Source organism: Diaphorina citri, unplaced genomic scaffold (assembly GCF_000475195.1).
Source record: "Diaphorina citri unplaced genomic scaffold, Diaci psyllid genome assembly version 1.1 scaffold1097, whole genome shotgun sequence".
NCBI classification, from domain to species: domain Eukaryota; kingdom Metazoa; phylum Arthropoda; class Insecta; order Hemiptera; family Psyllidae; genus Diaphorina; species Diaphorina citri.
The window spans coordinates 6,594-33,313 of NW_007378526.1; the positions used below are offsets into that span (position 1 = coordinate 6,594).

Consider the following 26,720-nt stretch of genomic DNA (forward strand, 5'->3'; position numbering starts at 1 on the left):
TCTCTGTAAATCCTCTTAAATTGACCTACTCTTACTTTTTCCTTCTCTTCTTCTTACTTTTTTTTTCTTTTTTTTTTTAATTTAAGCAAGGTTTTAATTTATAAAAAACACACCTATTTTGTACCAAATACATGAGACCTTGTTTAGACTGCGGGAGTAAAGGGACTTTTCAGTCTCATTCTGGCAGTATAAACAGGGTATATTCTATTCTATTCTATTCTATGTACCTACTACCTACATTACCTTTTAGCATAATGATTAGCATTTTATCTCATGTATATCGTTACTTAGCAACCGTATGTGTATTGTATCCTGTATTATCAACACTGTATTTGCATAGTATCCTGGGTTGAACGTTAAGTCACCATTATCTCCAGGTTATGTCAAAGGTTAGACAGGCGTGACGAGTTACCCTCCATTACAGTATAACTTACCATTACCATCTATTACACTCAGCAGGGCCTGTCCTAGGGGGGGACTGTCTTGTCCGATTTGCCCCAAGCCCGAATCTTCAAAATGGCCCGGAGCCACGTTCTTTTATTTTTCGTTTTCAATAAAAATAATATAGGACTACTTAATCTTTTTTTAAGAGGTTTGAGGTAGAAGGAACTGTAACTGCTAAGGTCTTATCGTCCCGAAATCGAAGAGAGAAGGAAAACAGGATAGGAGAAAGTCAGCCGTTCCGAGGAACGAACCTTATCCGTTCAGGATAAAATCTGCCCCGGACGGGAAGCGACCTAGCGCTTACAAGGCAGACGCGCTACCCTCCAACCTAACTAGACTGACGGACTACCTAATCTTCTTGGACTGATTAACTGATTTTTAGCCCGTCCTTCCTTTATTATTACGATAGTAATAGAAAAAGGTATAGTGGACGGGCTATTGCATTCGCTTCGGTGTCTGTCAGTCGGTCGGTCCCCATAGAAGGACTTATCCAAACCTGGTCGACCTATATATCAAATTAAAGGTCTTTTTACCAGGAACACGAAAATGGTGGTGCAAATTTTGTCCAGAAAATCATAAAGCCAAAAAACCTAAAAAAAACTGGTTTTCGGGTTTTTGTTTTTTTTTTTTTTTTTTTTTTTGAATTTTTTTAACAAACATTACGCCGGTTTTTACTAGATTTGGGGATTAGTACATTCTGGGGCCCCAACTCTCCATGTAAGCCCCCTAAATGTCCGGGGGACCCGTGTCATTTATGGCAATGTCTGTCGCTGCACCATGGTTTGCGCATGTACCTACTCAACACATTATTAAGTTTCGCACCATTACAACAACCCAACAAATATTCTATTCTATCCCAACAACCCAATATTCCCAACAACACATTCCATTCTATTCCAACAAATATTCTATTCTATCCCAACATTCCCAACAAACATTCCATTCCAACAAATATTCTATTCTATTCAACATTGTATACAAACCACGACCATTTTTCGCACGATTATCAATAGAACCAAGTCATCACTGTCGGGGGACCCGTGTCATCTATGGCAATGTCTGTTGCTGCACCATGGTTTGCGCATGTACCAACTCGACACATTATCAAGTTTCGCACCATTACAACAGCCCAACAAAAATTCCATTCTATTCCAACAAATATTCTATTCTATTCAACATTGTATACAAACCACGACCATTTTTCGCACGATTATCAATAGAACCAAGTCATCACTGAGTTTAGAGCTAAACCGAATCGTTTTCATTGTGTTGTGAGCACAATAATTGCACTTGTTTACCACAGTGATTATGTCAAGTGTTGCAGTTCTAGTTTCATTCACACGACGATTGAGGTAGAAGTCAACTTTTGGTTTGGGAAATTTATGAGACGCTTAAATGCATTGGTAATCTTTCGCTGTTTTGACAGAGTTGAAAGTGGTACTCGAGAACTTGGGAATTCTCAAGTTGTGAGAATCATCTTTAAAGTACAGTTACACACACAATTACACTCGCATTCGTACTTGCACCCCGTGTCCGCCCGCGCGCAACGGCCCCGGCGCCCACCCCCGCTTCAAGGTGTTGAGAAGGAAGGTTTTGAAGGACATTAGGAGAAAAATATACACGGGAAAGCTCACCATTCAGACTTACCATGAAAATTCTCTCAAGGGATGACTGTACGAGTCTTGCATATGATTGACACTGTTCGCCCTCTGCACCTGATGTGCACTATGGTAGGATTGATGGGTGGGACTGGGGCTGGAGGTTCTACTGTTTGGGCTGGTATGAGCCACGGTGTGAACACTGCGCGATCGGGGCACCCTGTATATTGAAACAAGATTAATAAAAAGGTGGACAAAGAATACAAGGTACACAGCCAAGATAATGAATTACTCAAATGAATAGGAGATTTTTTTTTTTTTTTTTTTTTTTTAGGGTTTTGACAGAGGGAAATGTAATCGTTAAGGCCTTACCATTTCGGGACGATAGGACCTCTGTTATTACAGTTCTGTCAATTAAAATTTTCCCCCGTTATTATGTATTTTTTTAACGTTTTCCAGTGACCCAGTTAACTTTATACTCCCAGACATTATTGACGGGTTGTATCTTGTATATCCGGCTGTGTTATAAGCAAATACCGAACGCGTGCATTGCAATAAAGAAATATGAAATTCCATTTTACATAATACATATTGTAAACAATACATAATACATATTGTAAACAATTGTAAACAATAGTTGGCAAGAATGCACTACACGACAGAGACCAGAATGTAAACAATAGCTTACGTGTAAACACTGTAAACAAATACCTATGAATAGGCAGAATAGGTAGGTAAGAGGATAAGGAAAGTAACACTTGAGTAGTTACAAACCATGTTTTAGATAGGTATAGAGGGATATGAATAGGTCATAAAATATAATTTATTATTTTGATAATTATTGTTTAATTACCTACATATTATAATAAAGGGGATTTAGCAAATAAAATGAATTTTAATTGTGTTGAGCATAAATGCTTGTCACAAATGTCGTTCCCTGCTTAATTCACTACGCTAAATTTTATGACTTGACTTGGAACCCCCCTCCTCAAATAAGTAATTGTTGTGATTCTTGCCCACCCTTTCCTCCGTGACCCACATCGATCCAAGAACAGAAAAGTTCGGTCAGAAAATATCCAACAACGGAACAGTTTGGCCGCGATTCGAACCCAGAATCTCCGGGTTGAGAGTCCTTGACCACTCGACCACAGAGGTCCAAATCTTACCTGGATCGGTTTTTATTTGGACTCTGGTTCGGATTGGTGGACTTGTTGACTTGAATTAGATCCAAACACTTCTGAACGCGTTCCAAGAACTTCAACACTTGTTCCATGACCGCGCGGTACATTTGTCTGTTGGATTCAACCTGGGAACCAATAGTAATACAAAAGATTAGTGCTTTCGAAACTACATATGATCAATTTCTAACTCGAACCACCAACCTCCAGATCCGAAGTCCACGGCGCTAACCACTACACCACTGAGGTTGGTGGATTTAGCTAATAAAAGTGATGGTGAGTTTGTGGAGGGAGAACATGAAAATTCCAGTGGATGCTTCAAATTTTCGGAAAATTGAAGCTCGAGGGGGGGCCTGGGCCCCTTCAACCCTCCTAAAAACTGCCCTGGTACCAGGCCAGTAGCTGGACTACCTACTGGTCTCCATACCTTGATGAGCTACGCCACTGGAAAATATTTGACAACTGGAAATAGTCAGATCAACACTAAATATGAAATGAAATACATAGTAATAATAATGAGAACAATAGTAATAATAACAATAAGTAAGAAGAATAGTAGACAATAGTAATCCGAATAATAATAGTAATAATCCGACGGAAAATGGTAATAATTTGGGACACGTCTACATCAAGACAGTGTTTCAGACCTAATGTACCACCACATGGCACACTTCTGTCTGAAGGTTACATAATGGTTTGGCGCCAATGAAAGGAAAAATAGAGTTTGGTTTAGCGTGGAAAATCATGTTTCAGACCTAATGTACCACATGGCACACTTCTGTCTGAAGGTTACATAATGGTTTGGCGCCAATGAAAGGAAAAATAGAGTTTGGTTTAGCGTGGAAAATCACAACCCCCAACTAGCGCTTAGAAGGCAGACGCGCTACCAACCAACAAGCTACCTAGGCTGGCCATAAGGATTCTTCAATACCTCAAGTGCATACTTAAAGTGAATTCATTGACCACATTAATAAGACAGTAATCCAGTTCATTCCAAGGACACGACCATGACTGGTAAACTTGAAACCGTAGAACAAGTTTACATCCAACCCTGATAATCTCGAAATGGTCGGAACTTACTAAAACTTACCCAATGATGTTACTATGGCATTTTTCACACGGAAATTATTGGAACTTACCAAATCTTACGCAATAATGGTACTATGGTATTTTTAACTCGGGAATGACCCGAACTTACTAAAACTTACATAATGATGTTATTATGGTATTTTTTCACTCGGAAACGACCCTAACTTACTAAAACTTAGCCAAATATATTACTATGGTGTTTTTCACTCAGAAATAACCCAAACTCACCAAACCTTACCAAATGATGTTAGCCAAATATATTACTATGGTGTTTTTCACTCAGAAATAACCCAAACTCACCAAACCTTACCAAATGATGTTATACATAATGGTTTGGCGCCAATGAAAGGAAAAATTGAGTTTGGCTGAGCGTGGAAAATCAGTGTCACCCGTCTCAGATTAGACTAGAACCAGATCTGATATGTAACTAGATTCTAGGAGTTTTTTTGGAGAGGTTTGACAGAGGAGACTGTAACTGCTATGGTCTTATCGTTCCGAAATCGAAGAGGGAAGGAAGACAGGATAGAAGAAAGCCAGCCGTTCTGAGAAACGAACATGATCCGTTCAGGACAAAATCCGCCCCGGGCGGGAATCCGAACTCTTTTAATTGGGAAATTTCAAAAAACACTCCTGTTACTCTGGACTACCGTCTCAGATTAGACTAGAACCAGATCTGATATGTAACCAGGTTCTAGGAGTTTTTTTTTTTTTTTGAAGAGATTTGACAGAGGGAACTGTAACTGCTAAGGTCTTACCGTCCCGAAATCGAAGAGAGAAGGAAGACAGGATAGAAGAAAGCCAGCCGTTCTGAGAACGAACCTTATCCGTTCAGGACAAAATCCGCCCCGGGCGGAAATCGAACTCTTTTAATTGGGAAATTTCAAAAAACATTCCTGTTACTCTGGACTAGTTTTGGACAAAGGACTTACCATTTTAAAGACTGAATTTCACTCAAGCTCAAACGAGTATACCTTCACCAAAATAGAACGAAATTCTATTCTATTCTAAAACAGAACGAAACAGTTTCCAACACCTAACTGATCTGACTTTTGAATGAAGACTGTGGGCATGGGGCATTGGTACAATGCCAGGCAATGTTCGATTTCCCTATTTTCCACCACAACCATGAAAATTGCGAAAGAGAAATACGCGAACTGTTAACTTCATTTAGTTGCCTTCAACTCCAGACCTCAGCTTTTGATTTATTACCTACTCTAATATACCTCATTACTCTCATTAGTCATTACAGTATTGGTGTCTATTTGTTGCAGATAATGATGGAGATTTGGTGACAATATGTTCAGACGATGAGTTGACCATAGCACTCATGGAATCCAGGAATGAACAGATTATGAAGCTATTCATTATGAACACCAAACCAAACCCAGCTCCAAACACTGCAAACACAAGTAAGTGCATTACAAATTAGAATTATTATGCATTTGAACCCATACTGACTTGAACAGTGTGAAAACAGCTCACTTCTGAAGGGAATTTGAAAAAAAAAGTACGTAGTATAGGTGTACCTAATTATAATGAGGACCAAGATTAGGTTACAACAAAAGATTTACCTACCTATACAACTCGGTTAAACGTACGAAACTATAAATATTAGAAACCATGTAACAATAGGTCAACCCTGAACTTTCATAACTAGGAAAACAAGGAACAAGTCAAAATTCTAGCATGGATTGTTGACCCATATTTGAAGAATATTAACAATAACCGTGAACCCCACATATAGTAAGTAGGTAGTGGTAGTATGCATAGTATGTGTAAATACAGGTAATCCGTGGTTACATGTTAACAGTTGAAAGTAGTCAATATGAAAAAAAAAAAAAAAAAAAAAAAAAAAAAAAAAAAAAACACTTAGTGCAGCCTTTGAGAGCTCTGCACGGGACCTTTTTTTCTGGATGAATTCTATTTCTATTTTTCAAACAGGTAACCTCTATTGTGGAAACTTTTAGAATTTTTTAACAACCTGCAGGGCCCCTCAATACGAAGATAGAAACTATTCAAAACGAAGAAGAGTAAACATGATCTTTCACTGATTCCTAACATCTTCATTATTCCTTCCATTATGCGCAGGTATCGACCTATCCCAGTTGTTTCCCGCACCCCCGGCAAATCAAACTGCCGGGCCATCCACCACTCAGACTACGCAGACCAAAGAATAAGTTCTAATCTCACACAACACATTGCTATCACTTGAGGTAAGCGATGGTAATCCCAACGAGGCAATATTGAGGTCCCGGGTTCGATTTCCAAAAGGGACAACAACTTTGCACTCGTTTCAGATATTTAACATTAGTAGTTACCAACCTCAGTGGTGCAGTTGTTAACGCGTTGGACTTTGGATCTGGAGGTTGGTGGTTCGAGTCCAAGTCAAGTCATAAAATTTATACAAAAATTGAGATTATGTCCTCGGATTTCACACATACATAGGTAGGTAATTAGGTAACGTTTTCAAGCAGGTAATAATAATAAATGATGGGTCTGTGAACTATTATTTCATTATGACTTTGGTTAATGTAGGTACATAATTATGTATTTTATGACCAAAAAAATAAAACATTTAGGTACATTGACATATTATACAGGGTGGTTCGTGATTTGCGAACCACGCTTATATCTCAGAAACGGCTGGGAATTAAGGAATGAAATAAACGGCATCATGGTAAGTAGGTAACGTTTACAAGCAGGTAATAATAATAAATGATGGGTCTGTGAACTATTATATTAGTACCTACCTAGCTACTAACCGTTCGACAATAATCGTGAAACAAACAAACAAACAAACAAACTAAAGAAATAAAAATTGTAGAAGAAAAACTTGGGAACTCACTTCTTTCCAAATTACTTATAAAAAATGTAAATAATTTGCCTTAAGTACCTACCGCGATATCGTCCTTGACTAGGGAAATATCCAATCCAACCTTGTAACGTGAAGCTTTTCTGAATTCTATGTCAGCACTTAGAAGTTGATTCTAAGTACTTAGTATAGGTATAGGTGTACCTAATAATTATAATGAGGACCAAGATTAGGTTACAACAAAAGATTTACCTACCTATACAACTCTGTTAAACGTACGTACGTAACTATAAATATTAGAAACCATGTAACAATAGGTCAACCCTGAACTTTCATAAGTAGGAAAACAAGGAACAAGTCAAATTTCGCCGGGCCAGTGTAATGACCGCTAGACTACGGAGTACGTAAGTTGCAAAACTAGTATATTAATTGGGTAGGTAGTAGGTACTAGGTACCAAGTTGTAAAACCTGTGGAATCCTGGATCATCAACTTTAGATGAATAAAATAAAATAGATCATAGAAGCTTGTATAAATATGAAGGTGTTTGTCTCCCAAAAATAAAATCACATTGTCATTACAACATGATTCTATGTTGTTGGGGTACTCATTTTATACTTTCAACAGTGCTAACATGTACCAAAAATGATCAAAATCTAATCATGTAACAAAGACCTCGCTTCAAAATTTCAAATGATTAAACCCTGATTCTTGTTCTAATTCACAGCGTCATCATTTCGGTCATCGTCTCATCAACAAACTCACCAAGGCAACTCGTAAGGCCGAGTCCAGATGTCCCTGGACACATCGCTACGAGAACAACCTAGCGGCAGACTTCAGTACTAACTGTACAACCGAGGAGACTACGCCACCTACCGGTAGACGTCAGTGTTATAAACCACGATGTGAGCGTAGAGGTTCTAATACTAGTTGTGCTGGGGATGCAGGACAGAGAGGTACTAGTGAGGGCTCTACTGATCCGAAACCCAAAGCTACAGCCTCTGCTTCTATCACACTGGATCCGACTCAGATCCCTAATGTTATCTTCACACGCCACCTACCGGTAGACGTCAATGTTATAAACCACGATGTGAGCGTAGAGGTTCTAATACTAGTTGTGCTGGGGATGCAGGACAGAGAGGTACGAGTGAGGGCTCTACTGATCCGAAACCCAAAGCTACAGCCTCTGCTTCTATCACACTGGATCCGACTCAGATCCCTAATGTTATCTTCAATACACTCGCTGATTTTGGTAAGTTTGAGGTTGGTAATGAAGAACACGGTTTTGTCAGAGAAATTTTAAAAGGAGGCAATCAGATATCTAGCACAAAGTCATAAACAAACAACCAAAAGCATTAAAATTCTAAATGTTATCGTATAAGACGTATATGTAATACATTAACAACCAGGGCCCCTCAATACGAAGATAGGAACTATTCAAAACGAAGAAGAGTAAACATGATCTTTCACTGATTCCTAACATCTTCATTATTCCTTCCATTCACAGGTATCGACCTATCCCAGTTGTTTCCCGCACCCCCGGCAAATCAAACTGCCGGGCCATCCACCACTCAGACTACGCAGACCAAAGAGTTATCTTCAATACACTCGCTGATTTTGGTAAGTTTGAGGTTGGTAATGAAGAACACGGTTTTAAAGGAGGCAATCAGATATAGCATAAAGTCATAAACAAACAACCAAAAGTATTAATTCTAAATGTTATCGTATAAGACGTATATGTAATACATTAACAACCAAAAAAGGAGGCAATCAGATATAGCATAAAGTCATAAACAAACAACCAAAAGCATTAATTCTAAATGTTATCGTAAAAGACGTATATGTAATACATTAACAATCTGCAGGGCCCCTCAATAGGAAGATAGGAACTATTCAAAACGAAGAAGAGTAAACAAGTTCTTTCACTGATTTCCTAACATCTTCATTATTCCTTCCATTCACAGGTATCGACCTATCCCAGTTGTTTCCCGCCCCCCCGGCAAATCAAACTGCCGGGCCATCCACCACTCAGACTACGCAGACCAAAGATGAAACCAAGACTACTTCGACGGAACCCAAACCCGACGAGTCGAGTGCACCGAAGATAGCCAAGATGACGGAGCCCCTTGTCCCTTCAACATCAGCTGCAACCCCCGCTGCACCTGCACCTGATTCCAATAGGAATTCTATGCTAGCAGAGTGGACTGTGTATAATCCAAATGGTAAGTGATGTGCAGAATATGCATAACAACATGTGATGACTTGGTGGAATACTGCTTGAGAAGTATATCGGTCAAGCAGGAGAGCGTGGGTTTGAAAGGCATACGAACTACTAATAGTACAACCCCCGCTGCACCTGCACCTGATTCCAATAGGAATTCTCTGCTAGCAGAGTGGACTGTGTATAATCCAAATGGTAAGTGATGTGCACAATATGCATAACAATATGTGATGACTTGGTGGAATACTGCTTGAGAAGTATATCGGTCAAGCAGGAGAGCGTGGGTTTGAAAGGCATACGAACTACTAATAGTTAAGTGAAATGTAGTACTCGGTCAGAAAAAAAGATTGGTTAATGGGAAAATTTCCTTTCTTAGGTGTTCATACGTCCAGAATACAGATAGGTAACCAATTCTATCGTGCTTTACACATCTGTCAGTGACAGATATGTATTTCTCTGTCACCCATCTTATGTTACTGATACTGAATAATGTTGTCATTATCGTTTTCTCTCATTTTTCAGCGGGACAAGAGATGGGCGAACCAATAGAAATCGACCTTGAGATAGAGACCACTTCCTCCAAATCTTCCGTTGTTGGAGAGAAGGAGACAGCCACACCCCCTGCAGCAGCAACACAGACTAGATCGGGGATATTTGTGACAAGTATTTAAATATCCTTAACACAATTAAAAATTCCTTTATTTAGCGTTAGTTTCTGGTGCTCTAGTTTTGGCCCAGTTGGATAGAACTGTGTCTCGTCTCGCTCATTCGATTTGGGACCTTGGACATACTACGGGATAGGTATGCTATGACACAGACTCGTAGAGACCAATTTAGTAGCTGTGTCATTGGTATGAATTATTAAAACACCCTACAGACCTAGTGGTATCTATCACACGGGTACATTGGTTCAATTCCTGGCAGAGTCCAAGTTTTTTTGCCTTTTCAAGTCATAAAGTTTCCGTGATTTAATACACATTGGAACCCAAGCTGACCTCTTTATAAAAGTAGAGTATGGGTGATATATTATGTAGAAATGTGTTATCTCTAAAAGTAGGTGTAGGTTTGTAGGTAAGTGAAGCAAACAACACCATTGAGATGTGAAAGTCAATAGGATGAATGTTAATCTTGACATTCATATAATGAGTTGATGGGATTTGCTATCTGGGACGTAGCCGCTAGCACTGACTATAACTAGCGCCCTTCATTGAGATAATATAAGTTAGCTGCACTACAGTGTACATGTACAGGCGTATTCCCTGTCTGATAGTACGTCCCATTTCAATGAAGGGAAAAGTGATATGATGCAGTACTTTTACAAGTGCATGGATATTAAATATTTAATTTGCCTATTTAGAATCTAGTTTCCTATTTAGAATTTAGAATCTTTAATTTGCCTATTTAGAATCAAGTATCTGAGAAACAGATGTGAATGCAATTGTAGGTAGTTGTTATTTTTGTATTGCAATGCAATAGTCATTAGCTACCGAAAATAACATTGCGCAATCAGGACTGTGCAATGTGCATTCTTCTGCTGAAGAAAGATTGCACGTCTCATGCCCGTCACGCGCACTCAGACTGTCTAACAGACCGCGTTCTGAGTGATGTCGCCCCTTAAAAGTGAAAAAAGGGATAACAACCAAAAACCTACTTTTCAGGAAAGCGTAAAAACTATTTCAAAACTCTTTTTGTCTATTTTCTTCATGTTCAACTGATTCACGCATCACGCTTAAATTTCGTCAACTCTTGACATCAAATCCGGGTCTTTCTGTAAGGCTTTCATGTTGACCTACCGTGCTGTTTATGTCCTCCTGATAAGTGCATCATGGCTTGTATAATACTGAACGCAGTGTACTGGTGAAGTATTTGTATGATGTTTATGATAACGGCCTATCTATCATTAGTGTAATCATATGTTATCCCGGTAACATAATAGCTATGACTCATACCAATACCATGTTCATTATAAACTGGTAACTGGATACTTAGTCCAAGTTCATTATGAAACGTATGGAGAACGTATTCTATACGTGTTCTGTGTACAAATAGGAGATCTAAAAATAAACAAACGGTCTGAGTGATGTCGCCCTTTAAAAGTGAAAAAGGGATGACAACCAAAACCCTACTTTTCAGGAAAGCGTAAAAACTATTTCAAAAGTCTTTTTGTCTATTTTCTTCATGTTCAACTGATTCACGCTTAAATTTCGTCAACTCTTGACATCAAACCCGGGTCTTTCTGTACCGCTTTCATGTTGACCTACCGTGCTGTTTATGTCCTCCTGATAAGTGCATCATGGCTTGTATAATACTGAACGCAGTGTATTGTTGAAGTATTTGTATGATGTTTATGATAATGATAACGACCTATCTATCATTAGTGTAATCATATGTTATCCCGGTAACAAAATAGCTATGACTCATACCTGTGGCTAATACCAATACCAAGTTCATTATAAACTGGTAACTGATACTTAGTCCAAGTTCATTATGAAACGTATGGAGAACGTATTCTATACGTGTATAACACTAAACTATAAAGTTGCATCACATCCCAAATCCAAGGCATATTTTCTCTCATCACCATGAGATTGCAGTTTTCTTTCTTCTAACAGCTGTTCTCAAACTTTAGAAGTGTCATTTCGTAAGGTTGGACAAATAGACACTACATCCAATTTAAATTTTAAAGCTTACGCCTACCGCATATTGGAAACGTAGTAAATAAACAACACGTCAGTGTCATACGTTTATTCAGATATCAGTAAAATCATCAAACCGGTCTTTGAAAGCATGCCATGATTGAGCATAAAAAGCAACATTCGATATTAAAAAATACAAAGTACCTATACATAAGCATGAATGGCTTGTCTTGTCACAAATGTAGTTCCGCGACTGGTACAACTTGGGAAATTTCATGGCTTAACTTGGACGCGAACCACCAAACTTCACAGCAGAAATCGGTCTAACAACTAACCTTAGTGGGTTGAGTGCAAACCACTGAGAGTAGTCATGAGTGAGACAGTATGTTTGATATGCACACCTATTTATATCTACTACATGAAAATGTGCACACCTACTGATCCTATGACGAAAATATGCACGTCTTCATTTTGTACACGTCGCGCAAGGCCTACTGGTTAGAGTTGAAGTGCCTTACAGAAAAAAAATAATAATACCTAATAGTTATTATAAAAAAAAATCATGCCTGAAGCTCCCCCACCCTCATCATATTGTTTGCCAACTCCGGCTACTGAGCAGTTCTGATTAGATAGGATTCTGATACGCAGTTGAATAATGACAAGGTGAAATGTATTACAGCTATCACTTCTTAGCTTCTTACCAATAAGAACCTATAAGGTACCTCACAGTAACTACTAACTAATACCTGAGGATACCACAATGATACCTACAGATACCGTGATACCAGCAGATAGTCAAATACAAATACAGTGAGTCATGCTACGTAGACAGCAACTCGTAGTACCTACAAGTGATGTCTATCCTGTACCTCACAGTAACTAATACCTGAGGATACCACAATGATACCTACAGATATCGTGATACCAGCAGATAGTCAAATACAAATACAGTGAGTCATGCTACGTAGACAGCAACTCGTAGTACCTACAAGTGATGTCTATCCTGTGTGCAAAAACATAATTCTTATTTATAACGAATCTACTGGTATGTATTCTCTCAAGAAATCCGGGGAACCTCAAGAAAGAAAACAAGAGGTACATTTCTATAAATCTACTGCTCTCCCTTGAATTCCGTTAGGTACATTGTGGTGCTATTTTACTGGCTAAATCTGTCTCGTCTACAATATACAATAAGTAGTATTCTACAGAGACCAAACAATCTGAGTAGTTCACTGGATTTCGTAATCCTCATCTAACCTTGCCTCTCTCTATGGCATTGCTACTATCAACAATCCGGTCCAAATCAAGTTAGAATACTACTTACTTAGTTTTACCAAGATGACGTGTTTTATACTCACGAGTGCCAAACAATCTGAGTAGTTCACTGGATTTCGTAATCCTCATCTAACCTTGCCTCTCTCTATGTCATTGCTACTATCAACAATCCGGTCCAAATCAAGTTAGAATACTACTTACTTAGTTTTACCAAGATGACGTGTTTTATACTCACGAGTTCTCAATGGAAAAAAGAATTTACACTGCAAATATTGACGGACCTAATGAGGGAACAAACGGCTCAGATCTTATTGTCCCGAAAGTGAAGAGAGAAGGAAGACAGGATAGGAGAGGGCCAGACGTTTCAAGAACGAACCTTATCTGAAAATCCACCTTGGGCGGGAATCACAAGGCGTACCTAAGTAAAAAGGTTCAATCAGCTTTTGCTTCTGGACGAATTGCCCCTTTACTCTATTATTAATAGCATAACTACTCTAACAACAATTATATTGTTTGCTAATAATTTTATTCCAGAGGGCCCAAGTCATGATGGTGTATTTTGTGATGCGTGCGAGGGTCCTATCTCTGGATTCCGGTACAAGTGTCTTGGGTGTCATGATTATGATCTATGCTCTACATGTGAAGCTAATCTCTGGATTCCGGTACAAGTGTCTTGGGTGTCATGATTATGATCTATGCTCTACATGTGAAGCTAAGGGACTACATAGCGAACATTTCACTCTGAGAATACCTTCCCCACTCAACCTGGTAAGTTAGTAGTAACTAGTAGTATAGTCAATTTTCTATTCACACAGTAAACAACACCTTGATGGATCAAAAGAGCTCAAAAAATAATTTCTTTTATGTGTGGAGTTTTTTGATCAAAAATGGTTTTAAAAAATGTACATTTCAATGAATTGTTAACCTCCTCAGTAGAGGACCCCAAATTTTCTCTATTTGTTGTTGGGGTACTCTATTCACACAGTAAACAACACCTTGATGGATCAAAAGAGCTCAAAAAATAATTTCTTTTACGTGTGGAGTTTTTTGATGAAAAATGGTTTTAAAAAATGTACATTTCAATGAATTGTTAACCTCCTCAGTAGAGGACCCCAAATTTTCTCTATTTGTTGTTGGGGTACTCTTTTTATACTTTCAACAGTGCTAATATGTACCAAAAATGATCAAAATCTAATCATGTAACAAAGACCTCGCTTCAAAATTTCAAATGAGTAAACCCTGATTCTTGTTCTAATTCACAGCGTCATCATTTCGGTCATCGTCTCATCAACAAACTCACCAAGGCAACTCGTAAGGCCGAACAATATTATATTGTTTGCTAATAATTTTATTCCAGAGGGCCCAAGTCATGATGGTGTATTCTGTGATGCGTGCGAGGGTCCTATCTCTGGATTTACTCTCATCACCATGAGATTGCAGTTTTCTTTCTTCTAACAGCTGTTCTCAAACTTTCGAAGTGTCATTTCGTAAGGTTGGACAAATAGACACTACATCCAATTTAAATTTTAAAGCTTACGCCTACCGCATATTGGAAACGTAGTCGCGCGACTTTAAACTAAAAAGCGCGTAGTCGTGTGATGCCGCCTGAAAAACCAAACCTATGAAAATGATACAGACCTGGTACAGAAATGATACAGACCTGGTCTTCCCTTTAACATAAATCTACTGCTCTCCTTTTTTAAAAAAAAGAAGATGAGTGTTCCACCGCCGTTTTTATTTCGTAGCAATGGAACAACTGCTACATTAGACGCTTGTGGCCTAGCGCGTTGTCGTGTGATGCCGCCTGATACAGACCTGGTACAGAAATGATACAGACCTGGTACAGAAATGATACAGACCTGGTACAGAAAAACCTATAAGGTACCTCACAGTAACTAATACTTGAGGATACCACAATGATACCAGCAGATAGTCAAATACAAATACAGTGAGTCATGCTACGTAGACAGCAACTCCTAGTACCTACAAGTGATGTCTATCCTGTGTGCAAAAACACAATTCTTATTTATAACGAATCTACTGGTATGTATTCTCTATCTAGCAACAAGAAATCCGGGGAACCTCAAGAAAGAAAACAAGAGGTACATTTCTATAAATCTACTATTTATCACAAAGTACCTATTCTATTGTTACAGCATTTCAACAGCACTTGTCATGTAAAGAAAGCTTTACAGTTTACACCAATGTTCTTATAGATTTTAAAACAGTCATAATACATAAACGACCACTAGAATACCGGTTCAATACTGGGGTTCCTATCAAATGATTCTAAAGCATTACTTATAGGTCCGCCATACACGTTCGGCAAAGCCATGGCCTACAGAATCCAGGTGACTCCGGTGATCGTACCGTGTGTAGCGGGCCTTAGGGACAAATACTTCGAGAGAAAACGAAAATTATTGAAAACAATGTAACAAAGAAATTAACATTCTCAATGTTAGAGTAAAAATATCAAGGAAATACCGTGGATACGAGTATTTTTCAGATACACACATGGAACTCGGATGCCCTATTTTGTGTACAAAATCACCCGGCTAGCCAATAAGGTACGAATGAGTTCAAGGTGAAAAAAACAAAGTAGATTTTAAAACAGTCATAATAAACGACCACTAAAATACCGGTTCAATACTAGGGTTCCTATCAAATGATTCTAAAGCATTACTTATAGGTCCGCCATACACGTTCGGTAAAGCCATGGCCTACAGAATCCAGGTGACTCCGGTGATCGTACCGTGTGTAGCGGGCCTTAGGGACAAATACTTCGAGAGAAAACGAGAATTATTGAAAACAATGTAACAAAGAAATTAACATTCTCAATGTTAGAGCAAAAATATCAAGGAAATACCGTGGATACGAGTATTTTTTCAGATATACACATGGAACTCGGATGTCCTATTTTGTGTACAAAATCACCCGGCTAGCCAATAAGGTACGAATGAGTTCAAGGTGATAAAAACAAAGAAACGAAAAAAAACGAGTTTTTTTTTATGGAGTTTTTTCTACCCAAAATGTATGCAAAAAAAATCCATTAGCATTAGAAAAACAAGTAGGTACTTATCATGTGACTTAATATCTATCACATGCAATGACACGAGGAAAATACATACTCAGTGTTAGTTATTTGATTGCTGATTCAGCAAATCATGTTATCATATACGAGTTATGTTTATCACATTGATTCTACTGTGCCTTGGGGAACTGGGTAAACAACGCTTGTTAGATAGTGTAATCACTATGGGACATTTGTATCAAAGTCACTATTATAAAAAAAGACTGTGTTGTGACTATAGCATGATCTCCATTATAGTGTAATGTAAAGTAGTTAACATTACCTGTACTATTATCATTCAGGTTAGCATTATACTATAGTGTAATGTAAAGTAGTCAACATTACCTGTACTATAAACACCAAGATTAGCATTATCACATGGGATAAGGTTAAGCGTTGAGTTTGAGTTCTGCAGCCATCTTCTGTTCTATCTTCTCCTCATCTAACTCAATCTGGAAATAATACATTAACAACCTGCAGGGCCCCTCAATACGAAGATAGAAACTATTCAAAACGAAGAAGAGTAAACATGATCTTTCACTGATTCATAGAAATATATGAATAATAATAATTTCACTAAGTAATAATCTTAATAAGTTATGAAGGAGTATATCATAAAATGTAGCTATGCATGTAAGACCTAAAAAATTATAAATAGATATGTATCACTATACTACTTAGATATGTGGAAAATAGACCGACGTATATGCTTACACTAAAATCCCAACTTAACTTGAATAGAGGCAGATTAAATAACTTAAAGTAGAATATTTAATATGTAGGAAATATTTATTTTAAAATAAGAGACGCTAAAATAATTTTTATCCTTTCTGAGCAACTATTTATTTCTGTTTTGTAGTCCTTCTTCCTGGGTGTTGTTTTTGTTCATTCTCCTTCTTGATTTTATTTACTACTTTTTATAAGTTGCTCCTTAGCACAGATGTCTAATTGAAAATCTGCGCTGCTTTGTCCTAAAATCCATCTCAATATCTATTTTATTTGTCCCCATTGTTTAGTGCTATGCTATTTTACTAGCTCGTTGGTCATATCTGAATATTGGGCTCATATAAATTTCCCTAGTTGTACCAGTCGCGGAACTACATTCGTGACAAGCCATTCATGCTTATGTATACTTTGTATTTTTTAATAACGAATGTTGCTTTTTATGCTCAATCATGACATGCTTTCAAAGACCGGTTTGATGATTTTACTGATATCTGAATAAACGTATGACACTGACGTGTTGTTTATTTTTAGATCTCCTATTGTCTATTATTTTCGTTGAGCTGCAGATTGGATGAGGTCCAGAACTTTAGCTATGTTTCCATCTTGTAGGTTGAGAAGATTGGTTAATATCTATTTTATTTGTCCTCATTGTTTAGTGCTATGATATTTTACTAGCTCGTTGGTCATATCTGAATATTGGGCTCATATAGTCTATTATTTTCGTTGAGCTGCAGATTGGATGAGGTCCAGAACTTTAGCTATGTTTCCATCTTGTAGGTTGAGAAGATTGGTTAGCCAGCCGTCATCATTCTTGAATCCCATTGCGAGCATTTGATCTAACGCTTCCGCTACTTGCTTATCTGGAAATAGAAAAGAAATCGGACATCAGAGATTTTGTCTTAAGGTCTAGTCACTTGCCATGACAAAGTGTCATATTTTTATATGGTAGAACTTTAGAAAATCACCTTTCGATGGTGTGTACATTAAAAGGGAGACGATATCAGAGTTTTGTGTTTTGTTCCAAAATTATTTTTTTCCTGGAAATTTCAACACCCTGGACCCTTTGCCTTCAACCCACAGATCCCTAAACCAAGAAGCTACGAATTGAATGCCAACATTCTGAATACTGGTCGCTACTCGATTAATGTAAAATAAATTTACTAAAGAGAAGTTTTTCATGTTCAGGAATCATGGTTCAGTCAATATGTTGGAATACAGATGTGAATATTCTAGCCGCTATGCAAGATTCATCTCTCTGTGTATGGTTCTTCCCGGCTGTAGTATTTGCAGATCAGGGACTACTGAGGAAAACTGTTCTGCTCAAAGATATTGGGTGAGTTGAAGTTCCTGTGGTGCAGACGCTAAGGTGTTGTATTCATAACTGAATGGACTGTGGTTCAATTTCTAAGATAAATTTTCAAAAATAAATAATCCCTTTTTTCTAGGAGTAAGAGGATCAGTTGGTCAGTCGATTTAATGGGCGCGGTTTGTCTAGTGGTAACACGCTTGCTTGTCATGCAGAAGGTGTCTCGTTTGACTCCCATCACTTACAATTTTTTTCTTCTTCAAATGCTGTCAAATGAGTAATCCTGTACCATGTGTTGTGTTTATTATTGGTGTTTGTTTCCACACAAAACATAAACTTGAAACTCACACATATTCAATTCTTCTTCCCATGTATCAACTGTTTAGGAAAGCGTTTGTATCCCTTGGCCATCTTTTTCCCAAAATCAAAATCGGCGTTCCATCTGCCCCAATGGTTCTGTCCATGGTGGAAATTCTTAGCTTTCTTTTTACTCAGTATTTTAAACAGATTCTTCAAGACTTTATCATCTTCAATCCATGGTAGGTCTCGTTCAAACGTTAGATGCTTAGGAACGTTGTGGTACTTCTTTGATCCATTCCGGTGTTTTGGGACAAAATCGTTTGAATGGTTTGACTCTTGTTGCTTTTTTGAACCAAGTGTGTGGTGGTTCTGACCAAGCCGATTTGAATGGTTTGCCTTTTGTTGATATTTTGTGTCTTTTATATGTTTGAAGCCATGATGCTTTGACCCATGTTGTTTCTTGGTTGCATCACGATGATTTGTAGCAAGCTCATACATTGGTTGTTTCATACCAAGGCGGTAAGTTGGATGTTGCATCGTATTGTAGAGTGCATGCGGAAGGTTCTGCTTACCACGACACATGGCGTGGTTCTCGTACTTACTTTTAGGAATTCCGGCCAGGCTAGGGTATAGTGTTGCGGATGTAGTAGGCTGTGGTACCGCAGTAGTAGTCTGTGTTGTAGCTGCTGTAGGCTGTACTGTGGCTGTAGTCTGTGTTGCTGCTGCAGGGGGTGTGGCTGTCTCCTTCTCTCCAACAACGGAAGATTTGGAGGAAGTGGTCTCTATCTCGAGGTCGATTTCTATTGGTTCTCCCATCTCTTGTCCCGCTGAAAAATGAGAGAAAACGGATTATAATTTAACGATAATGACAACATTATTCAGTATCAGTAACATAAGATGGGTGACAGAGAAATACATATCTGTCACTGACAGATGAGAACCAATAGAAATCGACCTTGAGATAGAGACCACTTCCTCCAAATCTTCCGTTGTTGGAGAGAAAGAGACAGCCACACCCCCTGAGGCAGCAACACAGACTACAGCCACAGTACAGCCTACAGCAGCTGCAACACAGACTACTACTGCGGTACCACAGCCTACTACATCCACAACACTATACCCTAGCCTGGCCGGAATTCCTAAAAGTAAGTACGAGAACCACGCCATGTGTCGTGGTAAGCAGAACCTTCCGCATGCAGTTACCTATCTGTATTCTGGACGTATGAACACCTAAAGGAAATTTTCCCATTAACCAATCTTTTTTCTGACCGAGTACTACATTTCACTGAACTATTAGTAGTTCGTATGCCTTTCAAACCCACGCTCTCCTGCTTGACCGATATACTTCTCAAGCAGTATTCCACCAAGTCATCACATATGGGTCAAAGCATCATGGCTTCAAACATATAAAAGACACAAAATATCAACAAAAGGCAAACCATTCAAATCGGCTTGGTCAGAACCACCACACACTTGGTTCAAAAAAGCAACAAGAGTCAAACCATTCAAACGATTTTGTCCCGAGGCAAACCATTCAAATTGGCTTGGTCAGAACCACCACACACTTGGTTCAAAGAAGCAACAAGAGTCAAACCATTCAAACGATTTTGTCCCAAAACACCGGAATGGATCAAAGAAGTACCACAACGTTCCTAAGCATCTAACGTTTGAACGAGACCTACCATGGATTGAAGATGATAAAGTCTTGAAGAATCTGTTTAAAATACTGAGTAAAAAGAAAGCTAAGAATTTCCACCATGGACCATTGGGGCAGATGGAACGCCGATTCTGAGTTTGGGAAAAAGATAGATGTTGGTTTGGGTTTGGGGATAAGGGAAATAGGTAGTAATTCAGAATGTTGGCATTCAATTCGTAGCTTCTTGGTTTAGGGATCTGTGTTTGGGAAAAAGATGGCCAAGGGATACAAACGCTTTCCTAAACAGTTGATACATGGGAAGAAAAATTGAATATGTGTGAGTTTCAAGTTTATGTTTTGTGTGGAAACATACATAATGCTGATTTTTATAATAATCCAACATTAAAATATAATTCACGATCTCACATGTTGGTTTGGGTTTGGGGATAAGGGAAATAGGTAGTAATTCAGAATGTTGGCATTCAATTCGTAGCTTCTTGGTTTAGGGATCTGTGGGTTGAAGGCAAAGGGTCCAGGGTGTTGAAATTTCCAGAAAAAAAAAAAAAAATTGGAACAAAACACAAAACTCTGATATCGTCTCCCTTTTAATGTACACACCATCGAAAGATGATTTTCTAAAGTTCTACCATATAAAAATATGACACTTTGTCATGGCAAGTGACTAGACCTTAAAACAAAACCTCTGATGTCCGGTTTCTTTTCTATTTCCAGATAAGAAAGTAGCGGAAGCGTTAGATCAAATGCTCGCAATGGGATTCAAGAATGATGACGGCTGGCTAACCAATCTTCTCAACCTACAAGATGGAAATATAGCTAAAGTTCTGGACCTCATCCAATCTGCAGCTCAACGAAAATAATAGACTATATTATATGAGCCCAATATTCAGATATGACCAACGAGCTAGTAAAATAGCATAGCACTAAACAATGGGGACAAATAAAATAGATATTGAGATGTTATCAACGTCAATATCATAAAAAAAGACTGTGCTGTGACTATAGCATGATCTTCATTCTAGTGTAATGTAAAGTAGTCAACATTACCTGTACTATAAACACTAAGATTAGCATTATTATCACATGGGATAAGGTTAAGCGTTGAGTTTGAGTTCTGCAGCCATCTTCTGTTCTATCTTCTCCTCATCTAACTCAATCTGGAAAATAAAACATAGGATTGGGGATATCGTGGTCAAATATTGTGTAAAAAGGGAGAAAAACTTCTCAACTGTAGGTATAGAAGAACTCTGGGAATCGAACCTAGGATTTTTGAATAACATGACAAATTAATAATTGCTGTCTCAGCTTAGAACCAAGTAGTAGGTACCTAGTTGTGTGAATTGTAGGGGTAGACCTCGTTTTGACCAAAAATAATTAGAATTAAACAAAACATTCGAGAATTATCGCCGTAAAAGGCGAACTGAATGCAAAATAATTGAATTAAAAATTAGAACACACTTCCTCCGTTGAGTCAATAATGTTTGAGCCCCGGAATTTTTTATTTTTAGTCCGTCCTTCCTTTATTATTACTAATAATAAAAGGTATAAGGGAAGGACTATTGCATTCGCTTCGGTGTCGTCGGTCGGTCGGTCTGTCTGTCTGTCTGTCTGACCCCATAGAAGGACTTATCCAAACCTAGTCGACCTATATATCAAATTAAAGGTCTTTTTACCAGGAATTGTGTAAAAAGGGAGAAAAACTTCTCAACTATATGTATAGATTGTATAGAAGAACTCTGGGAATCGAACCTAGGATTTTGACAAGTTAATAATTGCTGTCTCAGCTTAGAACCAAGTAGTAGGTACCTAGTTGTGTGAATTCTAGGGGTAGACCTCGTTTTGACCAAAAATAATTAAAATTAAACAAAACATTCGAGAATTATCGCCGTAAAAGGTGAACTGAATGCAAAATAATTGAATTAAAAATTAGAACACACTTCCTCCGTTGAGTCAATAATGTTTGAGCCCCGGATTTTATTTTTATTCTTTTCATCAGGTTTCCAATCATAAGCTAGCTATTACATCGGAGTTCGGAGTCCACTCATAATTACCTCGGATTGTAGACGTAGGAACTTCTCATTGGTTTCAATTTTCTCCAGGTTATCCAAATATTTCTTACGTTGATACAGAACCGTGTCGATGTGAGTCTTGTGACGTAGTGCCAACTCTAGAGCTCTGAATAAACACAAGAGAGTTACAGACAATCAGATTAGCGGTTGGGTTGAAGAGCTTACAAACGCTAGACGTAAGAATCCTGCCACTGAATAAATTTACAACAAAAGTCTCTTTATCATGAGGTAACTTCAACGATTTTGCATTGGATTGATATAAACTTGGCTTGGAGCATGTTGCCTTAGTGTTACCTATTGCTCTTCAGTATGATAATGATAAATATTTACCTGTCCCAGTTATGAGTCAATATGCTCACTTGTATAGCACGGAATATCAGACCATGTTTAACTCTAGAGCTCTGAATAAACACAAGGGAGTTACAGACAATCAGATTAGTGGTTGGGTGGAAGAGCTAGACGTAAGAATCCTGCCACTGAATAAATTTACAACAAAAGTCTCTCTATCATGAGGTAACTTCAAAGATTTTGCATTGGATTGATATAAACTTGGAGCATGTTGCCTTAGGGTTATTTCTCTTCAGTATGATAATGATAAATATTTACCTGTCCCAGTTATGAGTCAATATGCTCACTTGTATAGCACGGAATATCAGACCATGTTGTAGTAATATACTCTCTGCTTCTGATATATTACCCCCTAGTAGATACATTTCTGCTTGCTGAGCTGCTTTCACTGGAATACCCTGAAGAAAAGAATAAACATGGTTTGATGGAGGGGGAGGGAACTATAACAATGAAGGTTTATCGTCCCTAACGAAGGTCTTGTTGTCCCGAAATCCAAGAGAGAAGGAAGACAGAATAGGACAAAGCCAGCCGTTCCGAGAACGAACCTTATCTGTTTAGGATAAAATCCGCCCCTTGCGGAAATCGAACCCGCGGCCTAGCGCTTACAAGGCAGACGCTCTACCAACCAAGCTAACTAGGCTGGCAAATGTACCTTTACGTTAAAGATATGAACCAGTAGAGATGAGCTTACTTTAATATGATTGATATACATGACTTTGTCCACTTGTTCTATAGCAGCATATGCTTCTTCCGATGTTGCCAGATCTCTGCTGTATGTTGCCATTCCAGCCAAACATGCCCACAATATATCGTCCTGAAATGAAATCCCGAGACATTAGGCAACACTGGAAACTGGAAAGTGAATAATCAAACCGTTCTTACTAGTAGTTAGGTAAACTGTACAACTCTACAACTCATTCAGAAAAAGTGACCCTACGGGATTTTTAAAGAGGTCGATCGAACCAAAAATCTAATTTTATAGATTAAACATGTCCGTCAAATTACATTAAAATCGGATAACCAAAATCTAATGACCTAATGAGCAAAGTTCCTTCGTGTGTTAAACATGTTTACCAAATTTAGTCAAAATCGTTCGGTGTTCATACTGAAACAAACAAACAAACAAACAAACCGAAGGAAAAAAACAAACTAAAAAAATATTGACTTACATTCAAAGTTCTGCATAGACTAAGTGCATTCAGAAAAAGTGACCCTACGGGATTTTTAAAGAAGTCGATCGAACCAAAAATCTAACCTAGAATTTCTTTAATAGATTAAACATGTCCGTCAAATTACATTAAAATCGGACAATCTCCTTTTAGAATCTATCAAAGTACCTATCGTTCCTTTGACCTAATGAGCAAAGTTCCTTCGTGTGTTAAGTAAACATGTTTACCAAATTTAGTCAAAATCGTTCGGTGTTCATACTGAAACAAACAAACCGAAGGAAAAAAACAAACTAAAAAAAATATTGACTTACATTCAAAGTTCTGCATAGACTAAGTGCTTGTGGCCATGAGTGAGATGCAGCATAAGAATGCAGTACACTAATATAAGGTGATATGGGATAGTTAATAACTGTACCATCGTATCTTCGAATAGTAAGGTGATTCTTGACGAAACTCACTATGCTTGGACTCTTACCAAACTCTCTGCAATAATAAACACAACACATGGTACAGGATTACTCATTTGACAGCATTTGAAGAAGAAAAAAATTGTAAGTGATGGGAGTCAAACGAGCCACCTTCTGCATGACAAGCAAGCGCGTTACCACTAGACAAACCGCGCCCATTAAATCGACTGACCAACTGATCCTGTTACTCCTAGAAAAAAGGGATTATTTATTTTTGAAAATTTATCTTAGAAATGGCAAATGGCCATACTCTGGCTCATTTTTTTTGTCTCTACTAGGGTTTGAACCACAGTCCATTCAGTTATGAATACAACACCTTAGCGTCTGCACCACAGGGACTTCCACTCACCCAATATCTAACTGATCCTCTTACTCCTAGAAAAAAGGGATTATTTAGTTTTGAAAATTTATCTTAGAAATGGCCATACTCTGGCTCATTTTTTTGTCTCTACTGGGGTTTGAACCACAGTCCATTCAGTTATGAATACAACACCTTAGCGTCTGCACCACAGGAACTTCCACTCACCCAATATCTTTGAGCAGAACAGTTTTCCTGAGTAGTCCCTGATCTGCAAATACTACAGCCGGGAAGAACCATACACAGAGAGCTGAATCTTGCATAGCGGCTAGAATATTCACATCTGTATTCCAACATATTGACTGAACCATGATTCCTGAACATGGAAAACTTCTCTTTAATAAATTTATTTTACATTAATCGAGTAGCGACCAGTGGCGGCATTACCAGGGTAAAAAGATTATTGAAATATGGAAATTGATTGCAAAGGAGGCACTTAGTAATATTGTGATATCCACTAAAGTTGTGAAAAAGATCTGCTTTACCACAAAGAATTTGAGATTTGAAACTTTTTTTAATATGTAGTCAGCCTAGTTATCTTTGAAGATAGCGCGTCTGCCTTGTAAGTGCTAGGCCGCGGGGTCGATTCCCGCCCGGGTTGGATTTTATCCTAAACGGATACTGTTCGTTCTCGAAACGGCTGGCTTCCTCCTATCCTATCTTCCTTCTCTCTTCGATTTCGGAACGATAGCAGTTACAGTTCCATCTATCAAATCTCTTTAAGAAAATAAAATCTTCAAATAACTTTCTATTTTACCTAGCTTATGACATCTTCTATTGCTTCCTTTAGTAGACACCATGGATAAGTATAGATCTCTATTCTTATCTATGAAGTTGTGAAAAAGATCTGCTTTACCACAAAGAATTTGAGATTTGAAACTTTTTTTTTTTAATATGTAGTCAGCCTAGTTATCTTTGAAGATAGCGCGTCTGCCTTGTAAGTGCTAGGCCCCCGGGTCGATTCCCGCCCGGGTTGGATTTTATCCTAAACAGATACTGTTCGTTCTCGGAACGGCTAGCTTCCTCCTATCCTATCTTCCTTCTCTCTTCGATTTCAGAACGATAGCAGTTACAGTTCCATCCATCAAATCTCTTTAAGAAAATAAAGTCTTCAAATAACTTTCTATTTTACCTAGTTTATGACATCTTCTATTGCTTCCTTTAGTAGATAACATGGATAAGTATAGATCTCTATTCTTATCTATGAACGCTACATGTCTCTCTTGCAGAGATCCTGTTTGATTAACAGCTAGCTGCGTTATCTCGTGAGAGTGAGAGAGAGGGGCAGTCACGTTAGACGAAGATGAAGAGCTGATGTCGAATATATGAATCACTGGAAACCGAAAGACAATATAAAGGTTTACAGTGAAAGAAAATTTCAGTGGTTGAGTGGAAGACCTACTAACTTTAGGAGAATCCTGCCCCAGACATGAGGGGGGGGGGATAATAAAAACTACGGTAGACTCTGGATTTGGAGCTTGGTAGTTGGTGTAGGTAAAGCGCGGAACGACACTTGTGACAAACATTTATGTTAAACGATTTCTCTTATGTTAGCAGTTAAAAAGTTTATCTACCTCTCACTTTTTTAAAAAAACCCAGCACATCCGGGCTGAGTGTTAGTGCTTTTAACCATTTAGCCCTAGAGTTCTGGTAAATTAGGAAAAATAAAGGGAATTTACCTAAAAAGAAATCAATAAACTTATTCTAGATCTTACTTACATTTCTCATCAATCTGATCTCGTATAAGTACAACATCTGAGCTGATACTGACACTTTCTAGTTGGAATCTCATTTTTAAATCACTGTGTAGTCACTGTGAGGATGAGAGGCAAAACTGGTGTGACAAAAAACAAGTGAATAAAGTTTGAAAAGCTAGGTACTATTCCCCACACTGGTGCTATGGTGCTTCACAAAGTTACCAAGTCTTTGATAAAGGCATATTCAACTGTTGCCTAGCAACCACATTGGTACAAAACATAACACCATTGGTAAATAGACAATA

General features: G+C 38.1%; 3 protein-coding genes and 1 long non-coding RNA gene across 5 annotated transcripts in view; 1 reads left to right on the forward strand and 3 right to left on the reverse strand.

The window, feature by feature from the left end:
* The window catches only part of LOC103514174, a 7,829-nt gene extending 4,484 nt beyond the window's left edge, over positions 1-3,345 (reverse strand). Inside the window, exons 1-2 of the mRNA XM_026827214.1 lie at positions 3,209-3,345; positions 2,092-2,262 (exon numbers count right to left, since the gene is read on the reverse strand). Of these exons, the coding sequence (XP_026683015.1) occupies positions 2,092-2,262; positions 3,209-3,330 (293 nt within the window). The 5' untranslated portion in view covers positions 3,331-3,345. The remainder of the gene's footprint in view (positions 1-2,091; positions 2,263-3,208) is intronic.
* Positions 3,346-13,895: 10,550 nt separating this feature from the next.
* Positions 13,896-14,560, forward strand: LOC113469469. The gene is made up of 2 exons (XR_003392871.1): positions 13,896-14,019; positions 14,514-14,560. It is a non-coding gene; the product is annotated as an uncharacterized LOC113469469 (long non-coding RNA).
* Positions 14,561-17,017: 2,457 nt separating this feature from the next.
* Positions 17,018-19,480, reverse strand: LOC103514170 (protein ref(2)P). 2 transcript variants are annotated; one of them, XM_026827217.1, is made up of 3 exons: positions 19,256-19,480; positions 17,752-17,907; positions 17,018-17,390 (listed from the first exon to the last, which is right to left on the reverse strand). In XM_026827217.1, the coding sequence occupies exons 1-2, from the start codon at positions 19,467-19,469 to the stop codon at positions 17,762-17,764; spliced, it is 360 nt and encodes a 119-aa protein (XP_026683018.1). In that variant the 5' UTR covers positions 19,470-19,480; the 3' UTR covers positions 17,018-17,390; positions 17,752-17,761. The 2 variants fall into 2 exon arrangements, with proteins under 2 accessions (XP_026683018.1, XP_026683016.1); XM_026827215.1 differs by lacking the exons at positions 17,018-17,390; positions 19,256-19,480 and adding an exon at positions 18,702-19,249 and having other exon boundaries at positions 17,703-17,907.
* Positions 19,481-21,273: 1,793 nt separating this feature from the next.
* The window catches only part of LOC103514176 (intraflagellar transport protein 80 homolog), a 13,357-nt gene continuing 7,910 nt past the window's right edge, over positions 21,274-26,720 (reverse strand). Inside the window, exons 12-19 of the mRNA XM_026827218.1 lie at positions 26,438-26,520; positions 25,851-26,051; positions 24,887-25,034; positions 24,205-24,376; positions 23,416-23,538; positions 22,983-23,122; positions 22,359-22,482; positions 21,274-21,464 (exon numbers count right to left, since the gene is read on the reverse strand). Of these exons, the coding sequence (XP_026683019.1) occupies positions 21,402-21,464; positions 22,359-22,482; positions 22,983-23,122; positions 23,416-23,538; positions 24,205-24,376; positions 24,887-25,034; positions 25,851-26,051; positions 26,438-26,520 (1,054 nt within the window). The 3' untranslated portion in view covers positions 21,274-21,401. The remainder of the gene's footprint in view (positions 21,465-22,358; positions 22,483-22,982; positions 23,123-23,415; positions 23,539-24,204; positions 24,377-24,886; positions 25,035-25,850; positions 26,052-26,437; positions 26,521-26,720) is intronic.